The sequence below is a fragment of the Oncorhynchus kisutch genome, linkage group LG14 (assembly GCF_002021735.2).
Source record: "Oncorhynchus kisutch isolate 150728-3 linkage group LG14, Okis_V2, whole genome shotgun sequence".
Taxonomy (NCBI): Eukaryota; Metazoa; Chordata; class Actinopteri; order Salmoniformes; family Salmonidae; genus Oncorhynchus; species Oncorhynchus kisutch.
Window position 1 is genome coordinate 27,611,247 of NC_034187.2, and position 15,126 is coordinate 27,626,372.

Genomic DNA, 15,126 nt, shown 5'->3' on the forward strand with positions numbered 1-15,126 from the left:
GTTTGATCTTGCTTCGCAAACTAAAATATTCAGTCCTCTAGGAACATGGTCTTTCATGCCTTTAGGGGGCAGTGTTTTCTCCTTAAACAGGGTAAGAAACCGGTGTGGCGCAAGCTACCATAGACTTCACAATGTAAACAGTCGCTGCTGGAATGAACATGTTTAGTAAAAGTCGAGGATTTCGAGGCTTCCAAACGACTTAAAATCCAGACAGAGACTGCAAACGTTGGTCGTATGTATCAATTTAAAACACCCACCCGCCGCCCGTACCTGTAACGTTAGCTAAATTGTCGGTTGGAAAGCACTAGTTTGAATCTTGGCTAGCTAACGTTAACAGGATAGCTAGCTAATGTTACACATCAGTGGCTCCTTGTTGTCCTTAGAAATTAACCAAGGTCTAACGTTATAAATATGATTAAGTGTTTATCAAAAGAAGTTCAGGGTAAGCTTCGGTCTGGAATAGCAATATTTTCATTACAGCAGTGTGTTGAAGAGCTTATTCTGAACAGTATTGATGCTAGTACAACATGCGTGGGTGTGAGGGTGGACATCGAAGCCTTCAAAGTGCAGGTTATAGACAATGGCTCAGGGATGGACATAGAGGATATGGAGTCTGTCGGAAACAGATACTTCACAAGCAAATGCAGTTCTTTAGAGGACCTAGATAATCTCAAATTCTATGGATTCAGAGGAGAAGCTGTTGCCAGTATTGCTAATCTCGCCATGCTGGTGGAGATATCATCCAGGACCAAAATGTCTGTGAAGACTCATGTAAAAGTCTTCAAGGATGGTAAAGGCTTGGACGTGTTTGAGGCTGAGACTACCCGCCCATCTGCAGGGACGACTGTTGTTATTTGTAACTTCTTCCACAACATGCCAGTGAGGAGAAACAGGATGGATAGCGTGCTGGAGTTTGAACGGATCAGGCAGAGAGTGGAGGCCATTTCACTCATTCACCCCTCTGTCTCTTTCACACTGAAGAATGACTGCACAGGGACCATGGTGGTGCAGCTCTCCAAAGCCCGAAACACTTACTACAGGTTTGTTCAGATCCATGGTTTAGGTAGGGCCCAAAAGCTTGGGGAAATCAAGCACTCCCATGCACAGTTTGAACTAAGCGGTTATGTAGGACGGGAAGGCCACTACAACAACACCTTACAGTTCCTCTATGTGAATGACAGGCTACTTCTCAAAACCCGCATCCACAAGCTGCTGAACCTTCTCCTACGCAAAGTAGGCAGTTCAAGTCGGCAGAATGACAACCCTGGTACACCTCCTGCCACTAGGAGCCCAAAGCAGAGAAGAGGAGCCGAGCTACATGCAATGTATGTCATCAATATCATGTGCCACTACTCTGAGTATGACATATGCCTTGAGCCCGCCAAGACCCTGATTGAATTCAAAGACTGGGAAAGTATTCTGTTCTGCATAGACGAGGCGGTGAAAGCATTCCTGACAAGAGAGAACTTGGTGAGTGAAATCTCCCCAGAGGATATCCAGGACTACATTTGTAAGAATGTGTTTAGTGGCCAAACAGCTAGCACAGACGGAGTTAAGGACTCCATTGGCAAAGGTGTCCAAACACACATGGAGGGTGTTACCCTGGAATGTAATGTTGGAAAGACCCTTGCATCTGAACTTGTTCATCGACGGCAGATAGAAGACTCTGACAAGATGAAAAGTGTTTATCAGACATGTGATGGAGTTGAATCAGAGCAGGGTGACAGAGTAGGAAAACTAAGGGACAAGGAGGTCCTTACGGGTTTTGAACAGGAACAAGAGTATAATACCACAAACCCACAATGTCGACCAAGCTCAGTAGATACAGACCAAGGTCTACAGTATGATTCAATTACAGATTCATCAGTTACGGACTCGGAGTCTTACAAGGAAGTTACGAAAGAGAATGAAAGCAATGCACATCTGAAATCTGCTATTTCTTGTCCTGAATCATCTCAGCATAGTCTTATCTTTAAGACAATGGAAGAAAATCTGAAAATGAGTATAGAAGAAGGAACCGAGATGAAGGATAATGCAAGAGAGCATGTATCCCTCTCAAGATGCACTGTGAGAGCACCATGTACTCTCACTCAGGGAATCCAGTCAGAGATGGGCTCTATCAAACAGACACTACCTCAACCACAGGACACAGAACTGAATCCAGGTGGACACAGAAAAATCTTTCTATCACATCCATACATTCATAGCAGTTTACCCTCTCAGAAATGTCTCTCCCACCAGAGTAGAAAAGGGCTAGCGTTAGAATCTAGAGAGACACTTGCAACAAAACGAAAATGGCCTATGGTGGAGGGCCCAGGCCATCTTCACGTTTACAACAGAGAAAGTAAGGACCTTCCCACTGGCATCCCTTCAAAGATTTCTACATTCATGTCATGTCAAAAGCTGGCTTTATATAAAGAGGTTGGATCTCTGGACAGGTTCAGAAGAATATACGGGAAGCTTACCGAATCCAATCCAGTTCCTGTCGACGTTAATAGCAATTATTTAGCAATTGATGCCACAGCTTCTCAGACCGAACACTTGGTTATGAATGCCAAGGCTGTTTTGCCCTATCTTGAATTGGATCAAGAAAGGGATGTCACAGAGTCACGTATAGATCTGATGAAAGACCACAAAAGCCCGTTAACACTCTCCATGTTCACCAAACTCAAATCTCTCTCAGCTCGGAGCAGTGAAATATCTTTGGCTACCAAACTCTCTCATTTAAAACACCAAAGGACAGAGGTTGCAGCCAGTGCATTTGTACATCCTCCAGAGACCACTTCAAATGAGGATATATGTCCCCAGGACACTGTAGAAAACAATGCTATTCTAGACATCAATAATGGAGAACAACACAATAACACTGGCCGGAATCGTGACTTCATCCCGGGCTGCAGTACAAATCCTCTGCCAGATGAAAAGGAAGCGAACAATGTCACAGCATCATGTGATTGGCTGCATCACTATGACGACGCTGTGGGGAAGCTGGTCTACATCAACAAAGTGACAGGACTCAGTAAATATGAAGCACCCTCTGCTGAAGAGACACAAGTATCTTGCACGTCAGATGTCACCAACATGGCAATCAGTGTCATCTCCAAAAAAGGTAAGAACTTTTATCATGTGTTTATCATATCTGTCTAACGCCTACTTTAAAGTTTGGATCAAGTTTGACAGTAGCAAGCTATGTATGAAAAGTATATTTAAGGATGTATGTTTGACTATGAGTGCTTGTGTTAGTGTTTACTACCTGGCTTTCCTTCCTTCCTTCCCCTGCAGGGATTGAGTACAGGTGTTACCCATTTCAAATGGATCTAGTCTTGCCCTTCCTTCCCAAATCCAAATCAGGGAGTGTTCTTAGTTCAGGTCCTGACAATAGAGGTACAATGTAGGTTTCTGGCAAAAATGTAGATCAGAATGCTGCAGTAGACTAATGTGTGTGTATTATTAACTTATTTTCTTATTCTTTTTATTTTTTATTGAAGATGACATTCAGGACTCTAATTCGCTGTCGTCCCTGTACTCTGAGTGGACTAACCCTGTGTTTGCACGACCTCCTATGGTAAGCCAAATTCTCTCGTTTCACTCCAGAATGTACAAATAAACTACCTGCCTCAGTCCAGAAATGAAATACAATTACATTATTTAGGAACCTTATTTTCCACATGTAGAAATTGTGGGTTGTCTTGACTTCCCTTTAAAGAACATTATTGCTTATTTCAACAACCCATGACTTGCCAGGTTGGTGTGGACATATCAAGTGTGCAAGCTGAAGGACTGGCTGTGAAGATCCATAACATCCTCTTTCCATACCGCTTCTCCAAGGACATGATTCACTCAATGAAGGCAAATATCTCATTACCCTTTGATTCATATGATAGTGTGTTGATACAGTGGCTTTATTTCCCACCATGAAGTGATTTCTAACACTAGCTAAATATTTCTCTCTTACCTTCTAGGTTATTCATCAAGTGGATAAGAAGTTTCTTGCATGTCTTATCAACACACAAGACCAAGAGCCTGCGGCCTGCAGCGAAACTGATGGTACAGAGAGAGTGTCAGTTTAAACAGTTTTCCAGTTTTAAGTCATGCATTTTTCTTTCTAAGTGATCACACCTTTTGAATTTCAGGGAACCTTTTAGTGTTAGTGGATCAACACGCTGCGCATGAGAGAGTTCGTCTTGAGAATCTAGTTGCAGGTAAGACCACCCCACCCTGAAGTGGATGCTATGCAGTTACAAAGACAATGCTGAAATACTCTGTAACAACATGTTAATACAGTGTTGTTACTGTAGTAATTACAGCATTACCAAGTAGGAATACGAGCAATTGGTGTAAAGTGTAACCGCTCATTCTGTTATGTATGCAATGATGCAGATTCGTACGAGGATGATCCAGAGACCCCGGGGGAGAGACGGCTATGCTCATCCACTGTAGCCCCACCACTGGAGGTCAGCGTGACAGAGGAGGAGCTGAGGCTGCTCAGGTCAGCGCTTAGCTGCCTCTAAGACAAGCGGTCAGAGGAACTGTGTTGACCATCCAAACGAGATGTAGTGAATGTGCGGTTGGTTTTCCCAGCTGTTAAGTGGAGACAATTGTCTCAACCACTTAATTAGGAGTGAGGGTTTATAGTGGTGGTGGCACAGCTTCTGCTCTGATGATATGGATTAGGGGGTGTTCCTTTCGACAGGTCCTGCCGGCCATCCTTGAGGGGTCTGGGTCTGGAGATGCAGTTCTCGCAGATAGGAGATCCCCAGGTCCTGGTGGGGAAGGTGCCAATGTGTTTCACAGAGAAGGAGAGCAATGAACTCCGCCGGGGGAGACGTTCTATCATCAAGCCCATAGTGGAGGTGAGAAATATACCACCTCAGCAAAATGATTATACCCTGTAATATTTCCTTATTGATTTAATTATCACCTCATTCCTATTCATTTCCACCTCATGCAACTGCCCTCCAGGAGTACCTTCAAGAGCAGATTGAGGTGAGGATGAGTGCGGTCTGTGTACTCTTCCAAAATCTTTAGTTAAAAGGAGAATAGTTTTCCATGCTGTCTTGTTTGAAAGAACAATCAATAGGATGAATATTGTCAAATAATTTGTGTGTGAGTACATTTCTATTGTTTTGTGTGTTATTCCTTTCATCTCAGTTACTGCGTTCAACCGGCAGAGTGCGAGGGACATTGCCTCTTACGGTACTTAAAGTCCTCGCCTCCCTTGCATGTCATGGTGAGTGTTATTTTCTAATTCAGTGGTCATACTGTACTTTGTATACGTTTCTCATTAGTGTCATGGCCCAAACAGGTGCAATCAAATTCAATGACCGCCTGAGTAAGGAGGAGTGTTGCAGCCTGGTAGGCGCTCTATCTTCATGCCAGCTGCCCTTCCAGTGTGCCCATGGCCGCCCATCCATCGCCCCGCTTGTAGACGTCCTTCACTTGAATGACCAAGAGGTACCACTATAGACATGCACGGATCAGCTTAAAAGGAAAGCTCCACCCCAAAAAATGTGGGTATTTGTTGATATATTTCCAAAATGTTTTGCATGTCAGCAATCAAGTTTAAGACAACTTTTAAAATAGGTGGTATGCTGTATTTAAAGTTCATCTTCAACTTGGTTGCTGACATGCAAAACATTTCAGGACTATAATCAATGGAGTAATGAAACATACCAAAATAGTTTTTGGGTGGAATTTTACTTGAACTGTTTAATTTGTAATTAGGGTCCCCATTAGCTAACCTTCCTGCAGTCCAACACATTACAAATCAAAAATTCAAACATGTCACTACAGATATTAACAAAATACAAATGAGTCTTGCTCCACAATCAGAAATTGCTTTATGCCAAGCTTAATTTGCTAAACAATATTCTTGTTTTTCACAGGAACCACCTAGACCAAACCTCAGAAAACTGAGAAGAATGTACAAAGCCTGGGAACTTTATGGAAATAGATAAGTGTGCCAACATTGTCAAATGATAAAAGATTCATTTAAAAACAGGATTTCCCTCATTAAATGAGACATTTATTGTAATTACTGGTCTTAATGCTTTATAGCTATATGAAAGACACCCAGAGTGAAAGCCTTCTTAATCAAAAACACAACCATGTACCTGACATACTGGGGACACTTTATTTTTGCATAACAATAGCTGAATGTGTGATGGGAGGCTTTGTGCACTCACTAAAAATGTGTGTTTATTTTCATGCAATATTGCATGAGTAAATCTCAAACCAATGTATCCATGTATTTCTAATCAAAACAGTGCCTGAGATGAGGCTAGTAAAAAACTGAAGTTGACAGAAGACTGAAATAAATTAAAATTGTATAGGGGGCTACTACCCAACTTTCTCTCACACAAATTGCACACCATTTCCCCAAACGTCCTCAACATGGTCCCCGCTTCGTAGATGGCTTTACTCAATCAGTTTCTTCGCCTTGAAGAAACGGCGTAGGTAGAAGACCTGCCACGTTGCCAGCCCAATTAGACAGCACATGGAGAAGATACTGAAGTACAAGACACGTATGTTGGTGGATTCTGCAATGTGAGGAAAAATCTATTTAACCAAGTAATGTGTCGGTTTGACTATTTTCACAAGACCAGGAAAAAAAGATTGAGAAACATGAAAGACACTGAACATTTTCTGGTTGAGTGAAAGCATGGACCGCAAATGTGGTTTGGTTTTTTTCCATATAGCACTTACCATTTGTGTCCCTCATTTCCTCTTCACGCTTCTTCATGTAGGCAAAGTCATTCACAATGGACTCCGACAAGTCTTCGAGGCGTCTTAGTTCAACTTCTAGGGGCTTTAGCTTCTCAACTTTTGCAATCTGAAAAGAGCAGAAGAATTCAAGTTGAACATGAGTATTCTCTTCCACCGAAACATTGCACCATACAGAATAAAGCCCCGATTGACCACTGGATGTCCTTAGTCAAATTTAATAGTGTAGGAAATGGTGTGAAAATGTCAGTGTATGACACTTGTATTGCGGAGTGGATAAAGAGCTGTGGGAGCATGCTTTCAGAAATGTAGTTGAGAGAAAGTTAGCCTTAGGGTGTCTTCACACTCGGTACCCTTTCAGACAATTTTTTGTTAAGGTAGTGCAGTTCTTAATTTTTGTGCAGTGTGAACACTCCAAATGAACTCAGAACCCTCAAGAGCCCCTGAACTGAATTGAGACCATCGAGAGGTGGTCTGGTTTGGTTCGCTTTAAGGCAATGTGAACAGAAGGCTCCCCAGGGTCGCTTGTCATTATTTCCAGACCATACACTAGACTACTGCAACACTGTTTCCCCTGCCATAACCCCTCACATTGGTGCCACAAAAGAGAGATGTTCAGATTCGTGGAGGGGAAAAAACATGCTGTTTTTGGATATTGATTAGCAATTGTCAAGGATGCACAGACATTACAAAATGTGTGTGGAGTTTACGGACACAATATTCCGATTATTTGTTTGCAATACAAGATCTATAGGCTAAGAGATTCATGAATTGTTTATTTGAAAGTGGGGCTTGAATAATGTGAGAAGACAACATATTCAGTGAATCAATGCTAGCTCTTGGTGTACAATTTGCAGTTCTATTTATTCTGTTACCAATAATTCTTACATGTTAAATTATAATCAGAAGTTAATATTAACTAAATACAATCTATTAGCGTCAAATGTGAGTAGGTACAGTACCAATCAGAAGTTGACACCTACTCATTCCAGGGTTTTTATTTGTACTATTCTACATTCTAGAATAGTAAAGCCATCAAAATGTTATGATAAAATATGGAATTGTGTAGTAATCAAAATATATTTTGAGATTCTCCCATGTAGTCACCCTTTGCACACTCTCAACCAGCTTCATAAGGAATGCTTTTCCAACAGTCTTGAATGAGTTCCCATACATGCTGAGCACTTGTTGGCTGATTTTCCTTCACTCTACAGTCCAACTCTTCCCAAACCATCTCAATTGGGTTGGCGTCAGGTGATTGTGGAGGTCAGGTCATCTGATGCAGCACTCCATCACTCTCCTTCTTGGTCAAATAGCAATTACACAGCCTGGAGGTGTGTTTTGGGTCATTGTCCGGTTAACAAACAAATTATAGTCCCACTAAGCGCAAACCAGATGGGATGGCGTATCGTTGCAGAATGCTGTGGTAGCCATGCTGGTTAAGTGTGCCTTGAATTATAAATAAATCACTGACAGTGTCACCGGCAAAGCACCATCACCCCACCTCCATGCTTCACGTTGGGAACCACATGTGGAGATCATCCATTCACTTAATGAGTCTCACAAAGACACAATTTGGACAGATTTCCACCGGTCTAATGTCCATTGCTCATGTTTCTTGGCCCAAGCAAGTCTCTTCTTATTGGTGTCTTTTAGTAGCGATTTATTTGCAGCATTTTGACCATGAAGGCCTAATGCACGCAGTCACCTCTGAACAGTTGTGTCTGTTACATTAGTTTTTATTTGGGCTGCAATTTCTGGAGGCTGGTAACTCTAATGAACTTATCTTCTGCAGCAGAGGTAACTCTGAGTCTTCCTTTCCTGTGGTGGCCCTCATGAGACAGTTTCATCATAGCACTTCATGGTTTTGCAACTGCACTTTTTCAGAATTGACTGACCATATCTTAAAGTAATGGACTGTCATTTCTCTTTGTTGGTTGAGCTGCTCTTGCCATAATATGGACTTGGTATTTCAAACGCATTAAGGTAAGAAATTACACAAATTCACTTATGAAAAAATTGAAATGCATTCCAGGTGACTACCTCATGAAGCTGGTTGAGAGAATGCCAAGAGTGTGCAAAGCTGTCAAGGCAAAGAGTGGCTACTTTGTAGACTAAATATATTTGGATTTGTTTAACACTTTGGTTACTATACGATTCCTTTTGTTATTTCATAGTTTTGATGGCGTCACTATTATTCTAGAATGTAGAAAATAGTAAAAATACAAATCCTGGAATGAGTAGGTGTGTCCAAACTTGAGACTGGTACTGTACATCGTTCTGATGGAATGGCTTATACTGCAGTTTGGGTTTTTACAGAGTGCATTTGAGTTAATGTTCAAAGGTCTTGTTTCCTTAACATAGCAAAGAGAACTCGGACCACAAAATAGAATAGGTGAAGTAAACTAGCAAAAGAGTCGAGTCCTCATTCAAAGGCCGTGTGAATGCAAAAAACTGAGTTCTTTGGCTTTTCTTTTTTTTTTTACTCCAGGGTTCACTTCAGAGGACTGTGAAAGGAACCTTAACCATCATTGACATTATACATGTTTTTTTTTTCATGTTGACTCATGGTCACACCAAATCTGATCCAGATGGACCTGGAGAAAGGCTGATGGGCAGTTGGTACTTACCTCTTCATAATTCTTTGCCTCCACACCATGCTTCATGTCTAAATTGACCAGCTGGTCTGTGACCCTCCCAGTACCTAGACCCCAAAATGAAAAGACTTATTGTACAGGGGCCAAACATTCCAGGAAATGACTATTCCCTGCTTCTAAATCCTGCCCAGTCTACTTTGGCTTAATCATATATTCTCTTAACCCTTGAAGCAAGGCTTGACATTAACTTTTTTAGCCACTTGTCTCCATCCAAATAAAATAAAAATAAGACTACACATTTGGCTCGCATGCTACTGGATGGATGAGAGGAATCGTGACATTGACAAAAGATACTTAGGCTATTCAAAAATATTTGTCTCCACTATTTCACGCTGTGACACGAAAGATGTGTAGTGGACTAGGCCTATCTGTGTGTGCCTAAGCGTGCAGCTGGAGCGAGTGACGGTCAATGAGCAGAGCTGGCTGTGCGTCTTGTGATTGGTTGTAAATCATGGGCTGCTGCTGTTGCTCTAACTGCTGTCCTCAGCAGGGGCGTAGGCCTAGGTAGGCGCAATCAGATTGAGCACCTGTTCCAAACTGGACATTGTGCTTAGGTAAAAAGACAGTAGCCTACTTGAAAGAGCGCACCGGAATTGAGTACAGTCACTTCAAATGGTTGACTGCTGGAGTTCCTGCACCTCCTATACAATATTAGCTCCCCCCCAAAAAATTGGAGTTCTTGCACCTAAATATAAAATGATACCGGGACCCAAAATGAGTACTGGTACCTATTTCAGTCAAGCACTGGCCTGAACATGCATACACCATCAGATGGAATTCATAGCAAGCAGTAGGGAGGGGTTGGGAAAACTAAAGGGATATTGATATTAATAATACATTATTTGGCAGCTGCCTTTCAGAACACTCAAGGACGTTATACATAAAATCAATTGTATTTAGGCCAATGTAATGCTTGATTATTTATTGGAGGAAAAACCTAATAAAATGTTAATTATATTCAATTTCTAAACAATAGGCAGGTTCTGGCTCATCACTTTGCACTGATACCGTGTGTAGGCTACCTACGGTTAGCTAGCTAAGACAAGTAAAATGGCCAAACTAAGCTAACAGTAAAAAAATGGAAGAGACCATGTATAGAAGAGGATGTTGGAGCATTTGCCAAGTTATTTCATATCAGTGATTTCCCCATGAAGGGCCTCCAGTCCCCCCTACTGATTGCATTGATCTAATCGAGGGACTTAGTGTCAGTACATTCAGTACAATGATCAGCACTACAAAGCTGTTATTCAACACTCCGACTCGCACTCTACCTCCCTCCGCTGACACATCACCATCAGTCCAGTGAAATAAACGTGTTATTTAAATTTCTGTTCCGATGTGCCTCGCAGAGTAATAGGCTACAACAACTGACCTCTGACCAGTGTTATATAGCCTAGCTTGAGACTGTAGTTTTTTTAATATAAAAGGGACCCCCGCAGTTTGGGAACCTAGACTATTGATCATACAATAAAGTGCACCTACAATGTATCTCCCGCGCCCAGCAGATAATTGCGTCGACTAAGAAAAGATTGGTGACCACTATTCTAGTCTATACAGGCTATCGATGCCTATTGTGATTATTACTGTTATAACAGGGCATTTTGTTCTAGCCTCCTAATTATAAGCCTACAGTTTGTAGGTCTGTGAGTCACATGTTAAATGAATTTACATAGGCCTACAACATTAGTGCATTCATGTAAATAAGGTATCTTATTTTCAATAAATTTGTAAATGTAAACCTGTTTTCACATTGTCATTATTGGGTATTGTGTGTAGATTGAGAAAAAAATTAATGTAATCCATTTTAAAATAAGGCTAACATGAGATGGTTTGTTTGCGATCAATTCCAGAAAGGTATTAGGTAAGCTTTCATGATGAGTGCCAAAATTGTGTACCAGAATCTTTTGGGCTGGCCCTGCCATCAACAGATTTGCCTACACCACTGGTCCATTATAAACTGATTCTGGTCCTCATCCTTCCCTCTTATTAAGCCTAGGCTACTACAGTTGAAGTCGGAAGTTAACATACACTTAGGTTGGAGTCAAACAGTTTTTTCAACCACTCCACAAATTTCTTGTTAACAAACTATAGTTTTGGCAAGTCGGTTAGGACATCTACTTTGTGCATGACAAGTCAATTTTTCCAACAATTGTTTACAGACAGATTATTCAACTTATAATTCATTGTATCCCAATTCCAGTGGGTCAGAAGTTTACATACACTAAGTTGACTGTGCCTTTAAACAGCTTGAAAAATTCCAGAAAATTGTGTCATGGCTTTAGAAGCTTCTAATAGGCTAATTGACATAATTTGAGTCAATTGGAGGTGTACCTGTGAATGTATTTCAAGGCCTACCATCAAACTCAGTCCCTCTTTGCTTGACATTATGGGAAAATCAAAAGAAATCAGCCAAGAACTCAGAAAAAAAAGTTGTAGACCTCCACAAGTATGGTTCATGGGAGCCACGTTCATCTGTACAAACAATAATACGCAAGTATAAACACCATGGGACCACGCAGCCATCATACCGCTCAGGAAGGAGATGTATTCTGTCTCCTAGAGATGAACATACTTGGTGGGAAAATTGCAAATCAATCCCAGAACAGCAAAGGACCCTGTGAAGATGCTGGAGGAAACAGGTACAAAAGTATCTATATCCACAGTAAAACGAGTCCTATGTCAACATAACCTGAAAGGCCGCTTAGCAAGGAAGAAGCCACTGCTCCAAAACCGCTATGAAAAAGCCAGACTACGGTTTGCAACTGCACATGGGGACAACGATCATACTTTTTGGAGAACTGTCCTCTGGTCTGATGAAACAAAAATAGAACTGTTTGGTCATAAGGACCATCGTTATGATGAGGGAAAAGGGGGATGCTTGCAAGCCGAAGGACACCATCCCAACCGTGAAGCATGATGGTGGCAACATGTTGTGGTGGAGCTTTGCTGCAGGAGGGACTGGTATACTTCACAAAATAGATGGCAACATGAGGAAGGAATATTATGTGGATATATTGAAGCAACATCAAGACATCAGTCAGGAAGTTGAAGCTTGGTCGCAAATGGGACCCCAAGCATACTTCCGAAGTTGTGGCAAAATGGCTTAAGGACAACAAAGTCAAGGTATTGGAGTGGCCATCACAAAGCCCTGACCTCAATCCCATAGAAAATTTGTGGGCAGAACTGAAAAAGCATGTGTGAGTAGGGGGCCTACAAACCTGACTCAGTTACACCAGCTCTGTCAGGAGGAATGGGCCAAAATTCACCCAACTTATTGTGGGAAGCTTGTGGAAGGCTACCCAAAACATTTGACCCAAGTTAAACAATTTAAAGGCAATGCTACCAAGTACTAATTGAGTGTATGTTAACTTCTGACCCACTGGGAATATGATGAAAGAAACAAAAGATGAAATAAATCATACTATTATTGACATTTCACATTAAAATAAAAGGGGTGATCCTAACTGACCTAAGACGGAATTTTTACTAGGATTAAATGTCAGGAATTGTGAAAAACTGAGTTTAAATGTATTTGGCTAAGGTGTATGTAAACTTCCGACTTCAAGTGTATATGCATTGTAGGTAGATTGCACAATGATAGAATAATATGGAAATAGGTCAAGGCCAACTACGCATAATTTCTTTCATAAACTTTCCTCAGATCATTCAATTTTTACATCGTTGTATTGTTTGCTCAATTTCACTTATTGTGGCCTAAAATAGTTCTCATTAAAAATACATCTGAATGAGAATAGCATAGATTACGACTTTCATAATTATTCCAATTTAAAAGCGGCAACTTTAGGACATTAAACACTATTGGAATAGTTTGAAAAATACACTTCATAACTTTAATTTGTCTTAATTCAGTTAGTAGGATTAAGCTTTTGGATGTTTTGGTTCGCAACGTCAAGAAGGGATTTTTATTCCCGGTCTCGCATGCATCATTCCTGTCTTACAATGCTTTGCTCAACTAAGGTTTGTTGAAATTTCTCATTAGATATGTATATCTTGCTATTGTTTTGCAAAGAAAAAGCCATATCTCAGACTTTTTTTGGCCAGTCTGAGATATAGCTTTTTCTTTGCAACTCTGCCTAGAAGGCCAACATCCCGGAGTCGCCTCTTCACTGTTGACGTTGAGACTGGTGTTTTGCAGGTATTATTTAATGAAGTTACCAGTTGAGGACTTGTGATGCATCCGTTTCTCAAACTAGACACTAATGTACTTGTCCTCTTGCTCAGTTGTGCACCGGGGCCTCCCACTCTTTCTATTCTGGTTAGGGCCAGTTTGTGCTGTTCTGTGAAGGGAGTAGGTCATTGCATTGTACGAGATCTTCAGTTTCTTGGCAATTTCTCACATGGAATAGCATTCATTTCTCAAAACAGGAATAGACTGACAAGTTTCAGAAGAAAGTTGTTTGTTTCTGGCCATTTTGAGCCTGTAATCAAACCCACAAATCCTGATGCTCCAGATACTCAACTAGTCTAAAGAAGGCCAGTTTTATTGCTTCTTTAATCAGAACAGTTTTCAGCTGTGCTAACAAATGTAAAAAAAAAATTATTTCACCTTTATTTAACCAGGTAGGCTAGTTGAGAACAAGTTCTCATTTGCAACTGCGACCTGGCCAAGATAAAGCATAGCAGTGTGAACGGACAACAGAGTTACACATGGAGTAAACAATTAACAAGTCAATAACACAGTAGAAAAAAAAGAGTCTATATACATTGTGTGCAAAAGGCATGAGGAGGTAGGCGAATAATTACAATTTTGCAGATTAACACTGGAGTGATAAATGATCAGATGGTCATGTACAGGTAGAGATATTGGTGTGCAAAAGAGCAGAAAAGTAAATAAATAAAAACAGTATGGGGATGAGGTAGGTAAAAAAGGGTGGGCTATTTACCGATAGACTATGTACAGCTGCAGCGATCGGTTAGCTGCTCAGATAGCAGATGTTTGAAGTTGGTGAGGGAGATAAAAGTCTCCAACTTCAGCGATTTTTGCAATTCGTTCCAGTCACAGGCAGCAGAGAACTGGAACGAAAGGCGGCCAAATGAGGCGTTTGCTTTAGGGATGATCAGTGAGATACACCTGCTGGAGCGCGTGCTACGGGTTTTGCAAAAGGATTTTCTAATGATCAATTACCCTTTTAAAATGAGAAACTTGGGATTAGCTAATACAATGTGCCATTGGAACACATGAGTGATGGTTGCTGATCGTGGGCTTCTGTATGCCTATGTAGATATTCCATTCAAAATCAGCCGTTTCCAGCTACAATAGTCATTACAATGGACAGTCGTGGCCATTGTTCTTCCTCTGTTGACCATGGTTACCTGCAAGGAAACAGGTGCTGTCATCATTGCTTTGCAAAAAAAGTGCTTCACAGGCAACGATATTGCTGCCAGTAAGATTCCGCCGAAATCAACCATTTATCGGATCATCAAGAACTTCAAGGAGAGCGGTTCAATTGTTGTGAAGGCGGCTTCAGGGCGCCCAAGAAAGTCCAGCAAGAGCCAGGACCATCTCCTGAAGTTGATTCAGCTGTGGGATCGGGGCACCACCAGTACAGAGCTTGCTCAGGAATGGCAGCAGGCAGGTGTGAGTGCATCTGCACGCACAGTGAGGCGAAGACTTTTGGAGGATGGCCTGGTGTCAAGAAGGGCAGCAAAGAAGCCACTTCTCTCCAGGAAAAACATCAGGGACAGACTGATATTCTGCAAAAGGTACAGGGATTGGACTGCTGAG

General features: G+C 41.4%; 2 protein-coding genes across 11 annotated transcripts in view; one reads left to right on the forward strand and one right to left on the reverse strand.

The window, feature by feature from the left end:
• Nucleotides 1–60: 60 nt before the first annotated feature.
• mlh3 (mutL homolog 3 (E. coli)) lies at nt 61–6,051 on the forward strand. 10 transcript variants are annotated; one of them, XM_020501149.2, is made up of 12 exons: nt 61–3,109; nt 3,283–3,384; nt 3,489–3,565; nt 3,745–3,849; nt 3,963–4,047; nt 4,134–4,202; nt 4,381–4,489; nt 4,694–4,853; nt 4,963–4,986; nt 5,152–5,230; nt 5,306–5,454; nt 5,886–6,034. In XM_020501149.2, exons 1-12 carry the CDS (start codon nt 412–414, stop codon nt 5,955–5,957), a joined length of 3,729 nt encoding a protein of 1,242 aa, XP_020356738.1. In that variant the 5' UTR covers nt 61–411; the 3' UTR covers nt 5,958–6,034. The 10 variants fall into 10 exon arrangements, with proteins under 10 accessions (XP_020356738.1, XP_020356737.1, XP_020356741.1 ...); XM_031788171.1 differs by having other exon boundaries at nt 75–3,109; nt 5,306–5,510; nt 5,886–6,024; XM_020501148.2 differs by having other exon boundaries at nt 74–3,109; nt 5,152–5,510; nt 5,886–6,051.
• LOC109904057 (transmembrane emp24 domain-containing protein 10) overlaps nt 5,822–15,126 on the reverse strand; it is a 14,838-nt gene continuing 5,533 nt past the window's right edge. The window contains exons 3-5 of the mRNA XM_020501154.2: nt 9,354–9,427; nt 6,706–6,832; nt 5,822–6,539 (exon numbers count right to left, since the gene is read on the reverse strand). Coding sequence (XP_020356743.1) covers nt 6,418–6,539; nt 6,706–6,832; nt 9,354–9,427 — 323 coding nt within the window. The 3' untranslated portion in view covers nt 5,822–6,417. The remainder of the gene's footprint in view (nt 6,540–6,705; nt 6,833–9,353; nt 9,428–15,126) is intronic.